This window comes from Toxorhynchites rutilus, chromosome 3, assembly GCF_029784135.1.
Source record: "Toxorhynchites rutilus septentrionalis strain SRP chromosome 3, ASM2978413v1, whole genome shotgun sequence".
Lineage (NCBI taxonomy): Eukaryota > Metazoa > Arthropoda > Insecta > Diptera > Culicidae > Toxorhynchites > Toxorhynchites rutilus.
In genome coordinates, this window is record NC_073746.1 from 329,563,430 (window position 1) to 329,578,944 (window position 15,515).

The following is a 15,515-nucleotide window of genomic DNA, read 5'->3' on the forward strand; positions in this document are numbered from 1 at the left end:
AGTAAGAACATTCATTCTGATAAGATTTTTGTGGATATATTGAAATAATGTTAAAACTGGCCTGGTAAGAGTAAGAAAATGGAACCTCTGTGCGATTATCTGTGAAGGTGAGTTACATATTAATATAATAGGCCTTCCGGAATTTGTCAGCTAGTGGTAGGCTCTTGCTATTTGTTTTAATCAAGTTTTTCATATTATCTGACAACTGTTGTGTACGGGTAGGTTAATGATTTCTGTATTGATAAAACATACTTTTGATGTTAAAATATTTGTTTTACGAGTTTGCACCACTTATAAGTCTTTTATTCCGTTATCCACGAATGCTATCTACGGTGAGCTTGTCAATCTATTTCACGGATTATCGGGGCTCTACTGCACTACTTATTTAAATAAACAAATAACATCAATTAATTATTTTAATTTAAGACTAAACAACATCATGGATGATAATCTGAAAGAGGGTACTTTATCAAAACTATCATAGGGAGCTACAAACCCACTAATTTGACGACACAAAAGTGAAGCAGTGAGTCAGGCTTCTGACACCGTTTGAAGAAATAACAAAAATTGCAAGTTCTGAAATGGCAAAGGAAATAATAGTCAACGTCGTCTTCAGGAAAAAAAACCCATTGCTAACAAAATCGATGACTAAGAAATTATTGTTTTTTTTCTTTAGTATTCCAGCCGAATAGCAAATATTGGCCGGATAGGCCGGATACCGAATATCCGTTTCATTTGTAATCAAAATAATTCATCCAAGTTAGTCAATTTACTCTCTACGACATTATCAGGCCCAAATTCAGTTCGTGCTAACTTCAAATCCGATCGGGTCCTGGAACAGGGGTGAATATCAGTCTGATAGATTCTTTCAGGTGTCTGTGTACACCTGAAAATCCGAATTTGTACATTGGACATTTTTTGTATCGGTGATCAAAAGATGAAGAGGATAGATACTTGAACAATTGTTTTTACAATACATTTAATGATTGAAAACTGATAGTGTGCATCCATTAACTCGATTTGTTTACATTTGTTACATAGGACCTTTTCAAAAGTTACGCGAGATTTCATTCGTTTAAGGTGAAGGTGGAAGGAAGCCACAAATGGCTGCCACAATGGTGCTCATTTTTTCATCTCCGTCGGGAAATTCGAGCTAGTGCTCTGAAAGTTAAATTTTCATTTTTCAATTTTCCGTTATTTTTTTGACACTGATGCCAGACAACATCATCGAAACAGCTATAAAAACTACTCAATAAAATGTTATTCCTGAGTCATAGGGCCTGATTCTCGAATACACTTCACGGTGGAAACGAAACGAAACATATTCGCGGTACGGTGTCGACATCTGCATACGAAATTAGTTTTCCGGATGATTGTAATACTTTTCCGTTTACTATTTTTGGCAGCAGAAGCAGCTGTGGCAGTGTTCCGAGCTCTGCAATATAATTTTCTTAACCAATGTTAAAGTTGCTAAAAACCCATTGAACGCAACAATAATAATTGTATTGATATCAACACAATTTTATTTTATAGATTTTCATGACATGAAACGGTATGGGCCTGATTCTCGAATACACTTCACGGTGGAAACGAAATAAACGGCACGCCATTGAACTACGTTTCACGAGTTAGTGGAGTGTCGAAGATAATAATGAGTTTTCAGGCAGAATGAGTACTTTTCAAATAAAAATCATTAATGAAAAATACCTTCTTCGTATTAAACTGGTGTTCAATGTGAATGGAAAATGTTGTTTTCTTCATGTGGTATAATAATCTCATACCAAAATTTTATCTGAAGATAATTTGATATTATAGTAAGTTTTAGTGGGAAAATAATTTCGTATCCAGATGTCGACACCGTACCGTTGTCATAGCGGATACACTTCATTTTGTTTCCATCGTGAAGTGTATTTGAGAATCAGGCCCATAGTCTGATTTGTTTATATCTGCGATGACAAATGCACAGTGTCGACGTCTAGTGGCGATATTAGAGCTTGGGAGGTAAATTATTCTATGTCAGATCAAATGGACCAAGCGAATAGACTCTTCAAAATCGGAATCCGAATTGGATTAAGATTCCAATAATACAAAAGCAAAAGCAGCAGGATTTCCATTTTCACAGTTTTTATTTTTAAATATCCAAAACAGTACTCGGAACTTGACAGTTCAGTATGGTTGTATTGGGGAACCTGAGTGCGAACCCGTGAAACATATCAGTGCGAACCCAACAGCTTTCGGGTTGAACCTAGTGCGAAACTAGGTTGAAACTGAGTGAATAAAAAAACGTTTCGACCTAGGTAGTGCGGACTGAATCAAAACGGCTGTCAAAAAAGATCCAATTGAAATGTTAAAACAGAGCCAACGATCAGGAGTGTTATTTTTCTTATGATAAGCAACACTATAAAAAAGGTATTATTATCAAAGGCAAAAATAATTAAACTTATAAAATGAATGAACTACATTTTCCTTCAATTGTTTAATTGATCATTGCATCTATGAAAGAACATCTCATATTGCAAGGTATCACAACCTGACACGATATCAACAACATACGAATAACGCTTAGTTCACTCCAAGATTTCAATGTGGGAGCAAAATTCGACATTGACGAATTTCGATACATAAATACATAGCAAAAGTGAAATGTTTTTTCTAACTTTGGTGAAAACAGCCTTGCTAGTGAAGCTGACCGAATGGAATCCGCGTAATTATGATCCGCTAGTGCTGATGATGAATATAACGATAAAGCAATCTGCACTTCTTGTTGATGATGAACGTAATCCTCCGAGTCAAATGCCGGTTTAATTGTTGGGAAGGCATTACAGTTTTTCACGAGGTTTCCTTTCCAGTTGAAACGAAACGATGTATTTCTATCAAAACGATCCTGAAAATATGTATGAAAGGTTTGCTACACTTGGTTTTCAATAATTCAAACATCGTACTTACTCCACAGATACGGGAACCCTTATTCGGAACTAGTTTGTTGTCTCCGCAAAAAATCGACCCAGCACGTCTTTAAAATCGTTTCCGAGGGTAATCGATAAAAGCTTACGCAAACATTTTCACTCGTATTCGGGCAGCATTTCACTGAGCAACGCATTTCCAATGTCCACTTTCCCTAATATAATGTTTTTCCTTACGGAATAAAAACAAACGAAGTCACAGTCACGTAAATGTTTACTCCTGCGATTTGAAAATATTCGATAAAAAGTGGAACGAAGAGTTGCCAGAAGATTTTTAAAAAAGGTCTGTAAAAATTTGTGAAAGTCTATTGAAAATGTGGAAATGTCTGTAAAAGTGCGGATCTGTAGAAATGTCTTTTTCACAGATTCATTAATACTTTATACATCGCGATGCACGTAAGATTGTCTTTTGTATATTATTATATATTTTGTATTATATATTTTGTATATTTGGAACGGCTGTATCCATGCCAAACCGATATAGTGGTTCTCAGATTGCGATGAAAAGTGATGGTTTTGTTCTTTATCGCAAAACATTAGACCCATATTTTTTATTTTTTCGTTGGGGTGACCATTTCCATTTTAGTGTGGTCCGAAATATCATTTTTCCTACTTTTTCCCAAAATTGACATTTTCAAAAATTCATAACTTTAGAACCACTGAATAGGTTTAGATTATCGGCATATATAATTGAAGCCAATGAGCTAGCTTTTTATTGAAAAATATTGAGCTAGCAAAAAAAATCATTTTCGTAATTATCGATTGTAGTTGTTTTTTATTGTTTTCATTGGCGCTATATTTTTTATATTTTTCTTGAAAGCTGAGGATGTTTTACATGACATATCTCGATTTCATAGATGCTTCTTTTTTCGTTTTTGAGATATGGTTTTTCAAAGTTAACCGGTGATACGAAAAATCATTTTGCCCCTTGAGAACCACTATATCGCATTCACATGGAATGGCTGTATATTTATTTCCAGATTTTCGTGAAAAGTGGTAGATTTGTCCTTTATCGCAAAATATTTGACCCGTATTTTTCCATTTTTTCATTATGGTGCTAATCAATATTTTAGGGTGGTCCGAAAAACTCATTCATTTTGTTTTTTTTCAGAACTTTTTCGAAAATTCATGACTTTCGAACTGCAGAACCGATTTGGTCATCCGAAATCAAACTAAATAAAATTAAATGGTATTTTTTAGAAAAACACTTGCAAAAAAATTGGATTTTGTTTTTGTAATTATTGACTATATTTGATTTTTGATGTTCTCATGGCTCCAGACTAGAGGGCGCTATATTTTTTTTAAATTTTTTCTTGAAAACTGAGGTCTTTTACATAACATATCCAGAACTCAGAAATGTGATTTTTTTCATTTATGAGTTATGATTTTTCAAATTGAACCGATGGTACGATAAATCATTTTTTTGACTTTTCTTCCAAAAATTACTTTTTCAAAAATTCATAACTTTTGAACGACTGGACCGATTTGGTTAATCGACATATTAAATTGAAGCCAATGGACTGGTCTTATTTAAAAACATTATTGCACTTGCGATTCCAGCCGCATATATTTCGTCTGGCTGCATATAAATATTGAACGAATACTGAAAACAACTTAAATTTGAAAAACCATAACTCAAAAACTAAAAAAACCCTTCATTTATTTTCGAAATACATTACGTATAAAACCTCAGCTTTCAAACAAAATTATGTAAAAATATAGCGCCCTTTATATTCAATCGAAAAAACTATGGAAAGATAACACAATAATTACTAAAGCGAAAATCCACATTTTTCGAAAGTATGTATATTTTTTCAAAGAAGATCTATCATTGGCTTCAATTTGATATGTCGATTATCTGAATCGGTTCAGTTGTTCAAAAGTTATGATTATTTTAACATGGAATTTCGAAGTATAGTATAGTTAATGTATAGTATGTATAGAAAATGAATGCAATTTTTCATTCATCGTGAAGAATCATATCGTCTCTTTCGTCTGCAATGATGTCAGGGCAAAAGTACTTATGAAATCATAAATCGTTGACGTGTACAAGATATTGTTACAAAACAAAACACCAACAGAATGCAAAAGATGCTGAAGTACTGTCGTCAGCCACTGAGCGATACTATGCTCAGACATCACTGCGGTGCGACCAATTTTGCGCACGTAACCACTGTGGTGACACCGGCAGTTAGGCGCTAGTATGCACATATAACTACTGTGCTTACGCCGAACGGCAAAGTGTTGATGAATAACTCAACAAATTGGTCTAACGTAATGTGTATTGATATAAACTAAATATTAAAACTTTTTATGTATTAAAACTATGGAAAAATGTCATACGGTGAGTCAAATATCTTTGTTGTGATGAATCAGTCAGCGCTCAACTTCTAAGCGGAACAGACGTATTGTCCTGCTAGAAGTCACACGCCAGCTATATTTTTCGGATTTTCGGATCGATTCTCGGATTGTTATATATATTGGTTTCATCATTATTTTGTTTCGTGAAGTTCTCCCGCCGCGAATATCGCCGCGATGAGTGTTCGACGCGAAAACACGTTTCGCATAGATTATGCGAACGTGCCGAGGAAGCCTTCATATGAGGAGCTTCACGACTTTGTTGCTTCCGAGCTGGGCCTGTCGTATGAGCAAGTCCTTCGTCTCCAGCCAAGCAGAGCACTTGGCTGTGCCTTTGTAAAGGTCATCGGTCTAGAACTAGCGCAGAGAATAGTGGCAGAGCACGACAACAAGCATGAGACAGAAGTGGACGGTAAAACATATAAACTTCGTATTACATTGGAGGACGGGGCTGTAGAGGTGAAGCTGACAGACCTATCCGAAGATATAACAAACGAACAAATCGCTGAATTTCTCAGCGCCTACGGTGAGGTACTCTCGGTCACCGATCAACTCTGGGACAGCAAATATCGCTTCGCTGGACGCCCGACTGGTGCTCGTATTGCGCGCATGATGGTAAAGCGCAATATTGAGAGCTACATCACCATCGACGGTCAAACAACGAATGTGACGTACCCCGGCCAGCTGCAGACATGCCGCCACTGCTGTGAATTTGCACACAATGGCATCTCCTGTGTACAAAACAAGAAACTACTTGTGCAGAAGACATATGCCAATGTAGCAAAGCAAAAGGGTTCACAACCTTCTGCTCCGAAACCTACCTCATCGAAACAGAAGACCATGTCTGTCGCACCTTCGACAGCGAGCGCCGCTGAGAGAGGTAGACAACAGACACAACCACCGACTCAACAACAAAACCCAACCCAACCTTCGCTCGCTGCTCTGAAGCTGTCCGCGAAAACAAACCTTCCCGAACAAAGTACCTCTCTTATGGCACCACCGCTGTTGGTAGGTTCAATCAGCCGAATGGTTACACGTCAAAACAACGATGGAAATGAAACAGACAACTCGTCAGCTTCGGGAAGCAGTCGGAGAAAGAATAGTAGTCGTCCTCCAGGCAAGAAGCAACGACAGAACTATGCTGACGATATGGGCGAGGAGATGGACAGCGAAATATAATGTCTCTCACGAACTATAACATTACCACGATCAACATCAACACCATCACCAACTCGACAAAACTCAACGCACTACGGACTTTTCTACGAAATTTGGACATCGACATCGCACTCTTGCAAGAGGTAGAGAACGAACAACTTCTCTTGCCTGGTTATAACGTCGTTTGCAACGTGGATCACTCACGCAGAGGAACGGCAATAGCGCTTAAAGAGCATCTGCGTTTCTCAAATGTCGAGAAAAGCTTAGACGGACGATTGATTGCGCTACGGGTGCAAAATACGACTATTTGCAGTATTTACGCTCCCTCTGGTACGAACCTCCGAGCGGAGAGAGAGCGCTTCTTCACCAACACTCTGGCTTACTATCTCTGTCATAACACAGAACACACATTGATAGCAGGTGATTTCAACTGTGTGTTAAGGCAGCGTGATGCGACTGGATACAATCCCAGCCCCGCTCTTCTATCATCCGTGCAACAACTGCAGCTCCACGATGATTGGGAACACCTCTGCCCGAATGTGCCCGGTCATACATATATTACACAAACTTCATCTTCACGCCTTGATCGTATGTACGTAAGCCGTGGACTACAGAGCATGTTGAGAACAACCAACACCCACGTTTGCTCCTTTACTGATCACAAAGCCGTTACGGCGCGAATCTGCCTCCCGCAATCAGGTCGCGAACCTGGTCGTGGCTTTTGGTATCTCCGTCCTCACCTATTAACACCAGATAACATCCACGAGTTCCACGTGCGCTGGCAATACTGGACCCGCCGGCGTAGACATTACCCATCGTGGATTCAGTGGTGGCTGTCGTACGCTAAACCTAAAATAAAATCATTTTTCCGTTGGAAGTCGAAGGACGCTTTCGACGACTTCAATCATCAACATCAACGTCTGTACACAGAACTACGGCTAGCGTACGATGGCTACTACCACAATCCTGCAATGCTCACCACTATAAATCGGGTAAAAGCGAAAATGTTGACTCTTCAGCGCAACATTACGCAATCATTCATCCGTATAAACGAATCATACATCTCGGGTGAGCCTATATCAATGTTCCAGTTGGGCGACCGGCGAAGGAAAAAAACAACCATCACACAGTTACTACCTTAAAACATTTGATATCATCTGGAGAGAGCTAACTCTCGTTTTAAACGAAGCCCTGTCGGGAAACTTCACGGCTGAATTTGTTGATGGTGTTATCGTCCTCGTGAAGAAAAAGGGAAATGGTCAAACAGCGCACTCGTATAGACCGATCTCGTTACTAAACTCCGACTATAAAATCCTCTCACGCATTCTTAAGCAGCGTCTAGAGAACGTGATGAGTGCTCACCATGTGCTAACCGAAAGTCAAAAATCCTCAAACTCCGGCCGGAATATTTTCCAGGCCACTCTCGCGCTTAAAGATCGTATCGCCCAGCTGATCAAAAGTAAACAACGTGGCTTACTGGCATCATTCGACCTCCGTCACGCTTTCGATGTCGTCGATCGGACCTTTCTCTTCCAAAACATGTGCTCGCTCGGATTCAATCCGAGTTTCGTTCGTCTACTCGCCAAAATCGGAAACTTGTCTACCTCTCGACTTTTGCTAAACGGGCGTCTGTCGATAGCATTCCTCATCGAGAGATCTGTTCGCCAGGGAGATCCTCTCTCCATGCACCTTTTCGTCGTCTATCTAAACCCATTGCTTAGACGGCTGGAGGAGATATGTGATTCAGACCTCATCGTTGCGTACGTAATCAGCACGAGCGCAACAAGAATGGAGCAGATAAGAGAAACATTCCAGCATTTCGAACGTGTCTCTGGAGCAAGGCTGAGTCTGGAGAAATCTATCTCGACATCAGTGGGCTATACTGACGTCATGCCACTCACCATGCCGTGGTTGCCGAACGAAAACACAGTCCGCATTTTGGGAGTGACTTTCGCTAACTCCATACGGCTGATGAACAAATGAAACTGGGATACGCTTGTTTCTACATTCTCTCGACTGGTTTATCTTCACTCACTTCGAACACTCACCTTGCACCAGAAAGTAATACTACTGAACACATTCATCACGTCCAAAATTTGGTACCTTGCATCCATTCTAACACCGACTGCCGTTCATGTGGCAAAGCTAACTGCGACGATGGGAACGTTTTTATGGCGGGGATTCGTAGCACGAGTTCCAATGCAACAGCTGGCGCGGAGAAGTGAAGCAGGCGGCTTGAAACTACAGTTGCCAGCTTTCAAATGTAAGGCGCTGCTGCTAAATCGACATGTGAGTGATATCGTTTCCCTTCCCTTTTATATGTCCTTTTATACCCAAAGAAATCCCACCCCTCCCGCTGATTGTCCTTGTTTAAAATTCATCCTTTCTAATCTTCCTACACTCCCTCCACATATCCAACAAAATCCCTCCGCCGATACTATTCACAACTATTTCATCGCACAAACGGAAATCCCAAAGGTTTCTCGTGAGTATCCAGCGGCAGACTGGAAAAAAATATGGACGAACATAACGGCTCGACAACTGAACTCGAGTGAGCGAAGTACCCTTTTCTTGCTGATCAACGAAAAAATCGAACATAGAAAACTGATGTACCGTATGAACAGAGCCGATGATGAAAATTGTGCGTTTTGTAACACTAGTTGTGAAACTTTGCAGCATAAACTCAGCGAATGCGTACGAGTAGAGCTAGCATGGAGAATACTGCAACGGAAAATAACGGTGCTGCTTGGTGGATGGCGCAGACTCGAGATAGCAGATTTGTTACGACCTCAGTTAAGGAATATACCAACAACAAAAACTCTAATTTTGAAAATGTTTTTGAAATACGTCATCTTTATTATGCACAGTAATAATGCTATTGATGTAGATTCACTAGAATTCGAGCTGAGAAACGAAGTTTAGAATAATTATTTTGTAATTACTGTTTTTTAACTTCTGGAAAAATAAAGAATTTATACACCGACAAAAAAAAATGTTGCATTGAATGTAAACAACTGTATATTCAAAAAGTCTGCAACAAAAATAAAAAGTATTTTACAGATATGTTTGTGAATTTACAAATAAATCTGGCATCTCTGGTGGTCTGAATTTTTTTTTGCAAGAAATCGCTTGAAAAAATGCATGAATTTACTTGAAACTGAAGTGGATTGAGTCCGCACCACTTAGGTTTCGACAGCAGTTAAGTATGATTTAAACGATGCCAGTCAGCGCTCTAGTTGAAGTATCCAGTGAACAGAGAACAGACAATCTGTTCAAGTTACTTGTACCAGTATCGAACAAGTAATTGGCCTCTAACCTGAACAGAGTGTCTGTTCTCTATTCACTGGATACTTCAACTAGAGCGCTGGCTGGCATCGTCTAAATCAGCCTTTAGATTGGAACTGGGGTTGAAACTGAACAAAAACGAATTCGCTATTAAATTGCATAAGACTTCGATCCACCTTCTAATTTAATTTCCTTGTTTGCAGTCCAATTCCGACAGTGAATCCGACGATTAGCCACAAATTTTAATTCGGTTTTCGGTTGAGGTTGCAGTTGAAGATGTTGCGGTAGAAGGCATCGGTTACCAGTGAATTTCTGCGTCATACTGCTAAAAACGTAAGTTAAAACTTTTAACTACTTCTAGCGTTTTGCTTATTTCGCTCGACTATAGATTAATCTATTTCCTCACCTCTAATCCATATACGGCTAGCAATTTCAATGTAAAAAAGGCAGGTGTCTATGGGCAACAACGGTCTTGTTCAATGATGGCACAGCAACAACTTTTACAACACTACCAGGAGTTGGAGTATTTTTACGTTTATGTGGCTGAGTCTGAATATTCCGAGATTGGATATTGGATATTGTTAGAACCCGACAAAACTCTTAGTTTAAAATCTTTGCGTGGTTACTATGCAACATGTTTTGGTATGAAATATAAATGCATTAATCCGATGAATGAAGTTGAGACCAAATATGTTCGATACCGTAATGGTTTTTATCGGTTCCCCGCGGGTATTGACATGAATAATACACGATTCATAGCGTATTATTACAGTGATGTAGATGATGTTAAAGGTTTTATGGCGTTGATCGAAGCGAATGATGAAGGAAATGCTACAGTTCCTGCTTTGGATGTGAGAGGTTGCAACCTGGAAAGCAATGAATCTGCACTGGGACGAACATTCATGAATTTCGACATGGAAAACGTTTTAAAGCGAGGAGCCCAAAGCACTCCGAAAAGTTTTTCTAGAAAGATGCCAACGCTGGAGAATGTCTCCTCAACATCGGACGTTATATTAAACGAACCAACAATAGAATGCATAACGGTTCCGGATTCCTCATCAATAATACGAAATCCGCCTCTGCCACCTCCTGGTCCTCCATACTCCAAGTCGTACATGAAGAACAATTCACCAATCACATTAATGCCTGTTGGTTCCAGTACTAGTGCAAAATGCAAATCAGGACCTAATGTATCATCAACATCGAATCTGGAAAATGAAAATAATGAGAAATGCATCAGAAACAAACAAAACCGTATAAATGCCGATGAAACTAGAGAATTCCCACCATCCAAACAAAATTCCATAAGGGTAAAAGCCGAATCGATGAGCCGATCTAAGAATATACTGAATAAATATCAGCAGATGCACTCTAAGCCATTCAATGTAGACCAGAAGACTCCACTGAAAATTACCCTAGAGTCACGCGGTCGTCAGGAAAATAGAAAAATATTAAAGATTGAAGATAATAAGGGTCGCACCACTGCGCTTCTAACTAAGAAAAATTGGCCCGGAAAGATTGGGACCGCCAAACGTCGTCTCGATCGTATCGATGAGTATGAAACAGAACGTATTGATAAACGACGTAGATATAATACGGTACAAGCACAGAATTACCGTCAAACCGAGCCTAAGGTATTGCCTTCTCGTAATGACCATTATCGCACTATGAATGTCCTTTTGGTCGGTTTCCATGGCACGGCTCCTTTTGTGGATGAAACAACGGTTTATTTTCGTGAATTCGGTGATGTTATGGATTTCCAATTGTACACTACGGACAACCGACGTGATCCACCAGTGCATTACGCGTTTATGAAAATCTGCACAAACGATGCTGTGGCGCTCCTATCAGATCGACACTTGTACAATGAATCGGTTATCTACGCAATAAGAGTGGACGAATCTAGACTTCCGTCGCGACTCACTTGCACGGTATGCGGTTATCAAGGGCTCAATGTTGGCCATTTACATTATCACCTAGAGGGTCAGTGTCACCAGTCCTATCTACAAAAGCTCGTTGAAACAATTGGAAAAGTTTATCGTCAGAGCTACTATCGAATTTCCTACGACAAATTTTATGTGCAACATCCGGGTAAGCATATCCCTAAAAGATAATAGATATACTGACTGAGACAAATGTTAATTTTTTTTTAGATGTTGCTCATGAGGCAGTCAGACACGAATATTGGAGACGAAGTCGGAATTCAAGCATTTATTCACCGGCAGTATTTGCTCCAGTAAATCGTCATTACAAGACGGAACGAGGACGTGATTATTGATTAAGTCATCCTTTTTATGCGATTCATGATAAATTTCATCTAAAGATTCGCTCTCGATTATAGAAGATATTTGAAAAATTGATCGTTCAATGAAGGATTATCGAAAAAAAATGAATACTAAATACTCCACGTCAAATTATAAATATTTAAACGTGCAGATAATTGACCCTTAACTAGTATCAATTATGGCGCACACTACAATCAGACATCAATTAATTCCAAACTCTCGATCGAACGTTTTTTTTATTCGATAAATGTTACGAGAAGTTATGTGAAAAGAATTCATTTAAATTCGCCGCTATTGAAAGATCTTCAAGATTTTTAATGTATAAAACACTATTGTCATATCATTTTTTATTAGTTGTTTTCGTTGTACGAATACTGTTTTGAATTGTTTTCAAATAAATTGCAGAGAATGAGTTTTTGATTGAATGCTAGAGATATTGTTCGCCATAACCAAAGATGGCGGATGGCGAATGGTCATTGAACTTTAAGAATTCGTGGAAACTTTATCCTTGACAAAGCATTTGCGAATTTCGATGTTCTTGTTGTCTGTATTAGCGAGCCAGAATAAACTGGCAAATCCATTTCTTTGTCATTGCTTTTATTCCCCTAATTTTACGCTGGTTCCTTAATTATACTTATTGTTTCCAACCCAACATTTGGTCTCCTGGTTGTAAATTTATTCTTCACGAATTTTTCTACTTTTTATATTTTGTTCTTTTGTTATCTGTCCGTAACAAATGTTTTAGCTGAATTAAGCTTGTTCAATATACACTCGACGATACACTTAAGATAGGTCACGGTCAGAAAACTTTCAGTTTTCAAGGAACTGTCTCTTTCTCTCTTTCTCTATATGTCTCTCCCCTCCCTTTCTCTCACATGTAAGTATAAGGTAATCTTGATAATTTATTCGACCTTGACGCTGAACTGTTTTTTTATACGCAAATACGATGAGTACTTGTCAAGATTTATTGATCTATAGTTTCTATTTTCTTTAATTGTGACTATTTTTTTTTTAATTTCTGAAATAATAAAGGGTGTGTCACATCAAATTGCATCACGGAAAAAAAGGTGTAGAAATTCTCCCAGTTGACCGATCCTTTTGAAAATTTTAGACAGTAAAATAAAAACTATTAAACAACTTTTGGCATTTTCTTTTTATTCATACTTCGAGCCCAAGCCCGTATGCTCGCACCTTCCTCTTTACCCCGTCCATAAGGTTCTGTACAACGTCAGGTTGTAGTTTTTTTTGAACAGAAATCCATTTTCTCTTGAAGTCTGCCTCCGATTAGACAACTTTTGGGTTCTTCCGGAGGGCCTGCTTCATAATCGCCCAATATTTCTCTATTGGGCGAAGCTCCGGCGCGTTGGGCGGGTTCATTTTCATTGGCACGAAGGTGACCCCGTTGGCTTCGTACCACTCCAACACGTCCTTTGAATAGTGGCACGAAGCGAGATCCGGCCAGAAGATGGTCGGGCCCTCGTGCTGCTTCAATAGTGGTAGTAAGCGCTTCTGTAGGCACTCCTTAAGGTAAACCTGCCCGTTTACCGTGATGACCGCATCACGAAGGGGGCGCTCCGCTTTCCGCAAGAGCAGATCGCTTGCCACACCATGTACTTTTTGGCAAACTTGGATAGTTTCTGCTTGCGAATCTCCTCCGGAACGCTGAATTTGTCCTCTGCGGAGAAGAACAACAGGCCCGGCAGCTGACGAAAGTCCGCTTTGACGTAGGTTTCGTCGTCCATTACCAGGCAATGCGGCTTCGTCAGCATTTCGGTGTACAGCTTCCGGGCTCGCGTCTTGCCCACCATGTTTTGCCTTTCGTCGCGGTTAGGAGCCTTCTGAACCTTGTATGTACGCAGGTCCTCCCGCTGCTTGGTCCGCTGGACGAATGAACTTGACAAATTCAGCTTGTTGGCGACATCCCGGACCGAACTTCTCGGATCACGTCTAAACTGCTTAACTACGCGCTTGTGATCTTTTTCACTGACGGAGCATCCGGATCATCCTTTCGGTCGATGGTTAGGTTCTCGAAGTATCGTTTTAGTACTCTGCTGACCGTGGATTGGACGATTCCCAGCATCTTACCGATGTCCCGATGTGACAACTCCGGATTCTCGAAATGAGTGCACAGGATTAATTCACGACGCTCTTTTTCGTTCGACGACATTTTTGCAAATTTACGAAAAATTGACAGTGAAGCATGGCCAACGTGATCTATACACTCTTATCTGATTTTTACGTTCGCGGTTTCGGGGTGGCCGTGTACAAGATGTACAAATAAAACACGACGGACGTAAACATAACAAATTAAAACTATATTACTGAACGGACTAAAAACATACTATCTACATTGAACGATGACGGACTTGCACTCTCTATTAAGTGCGATTCACATACAACATACACGTCACGTTCACGTCCCGTCACGTCACGATACGTCAATGATTCTACCATGCAATTCTCATGAAAACATTCACATACACCAGCAACGTAACGACCCGTCAGCATACGTTCAACGAAAACGACCGGCAGGGTTTGTAGAAAAGAATAATTGACGGAGACGGACGGCTCGTTTGGTTTTTGTCTGGGCTTTGTGTCTCGGCTTTTGTTTTGATTTGGTTATACAGTAATTTACATCTACATCGACATTAAGCTAATTGAACAGATCTATGATGCAACACGTTTAATTAGACATTTTTAAGTCTAGTTGGACATTTTTGTAAACATTGAGTTCGGGGCCCAAATTATGGCCCCACATTGATAGTCGCCACCAGTCGCAAATGTCCAATTACTGGTCAAAACCGACTCCAATGCGACACTGAGTGGTACCTCAGCATATCGCTTTATAAGTAACTTACTGTACTTTTTATGCCAACATATCTCATAGCTCCAAATTTCGGAGTGAAAATCATTCGCGACTAGTTGAAAGAATTATTCTATTTATTATTATTATTGCATAAGGGTCGGACTACGGGGTTTAAGCATGAAATTGAATTCAATGTTTCTCATTGAATTTTTCAAAATTTAGAACTGATTCTAGGCATACTGATTTGAAAGAGGACATTGCAATTTAAAATTGTTGTAGATGGCGACACCATGAATAAAATTAAATAAATCATTCGTTTGGCATTTGACGTGACGGTGCTGGTGGAAGCATTGACTGCATGTGTGAATTGGTGGAGACGTTGACGGAACGTAGACGTTCTTCTCCGTAACGTGCTATGTGAATCGCACATTATGCTGTTGCGCGCATCTACGGGTGACAGCTTAGCTGCCACCAGTGAGCTCAGCAGTGTTGATGTTGATACCGGTTGTTAGGGATGTCCATGTTCCCAACATCTCCCCTCTTAATACAGCTGGTACGGGTCAAACCTTATCGGCGGTCTTCGCAGACGTGAAGAGCGACGAGGTACCTGTACAGTTGTTTCCACTTCAGTAGGTCTGGATGATAGAGCAGTCGTTGCAG

The 15,515-nt window shown here is 39.7% G+C and overlaps 1 protein-coding gene across 1 annotated transcript; it reads left to right on the plus strand.

Moving 5' to 3' along the window:
- The first annotated feature begins 9,966 nt into the window (after positions 1 to 9,966).
- On the plus strand, positions 9,967 to 12,458 carry LOC129775089 (uncharacterized). Its single transcript, XM_055779345.1, has 3 exons — positions 9,967 to 10,097; positions 10,192 to 11,855; positions 11,918 to 12,458. Exons 2-3 carry the CDS (start codon positions 10,244 to 10,246, stop codon positions 12,040 to 12,042), a joined length of 1,737 nt encoding a protein of 578 aa, XP_055635320.1. The 5' UTR covers positions 9,967 to 10,097; positions 10,192 to 10,243; the 3' UTR covers positions 12,043 to 12,458.
- The last annotated feature ends 3,057 nt before the right edge of the window (positions 12,459 to 15,515 follow it).

Bases quoted from the DNA above. Each gene is read 5' to 3' on its own strand.
- LOC129775089 (XM_055779345.1), top strand. From the start codon at position 10,244: ATGATGGCACAGCAACAACTTTTACAACACTACCAGGAGTTGGAGTAT. The intron at 11,856-11,917 runs GTAAGCATATCC...ATTTTTTTTTAG, and splicing joins ATTTTATGTGCAACATCCGG to ATGTTGCTCATGAGGCAGTC.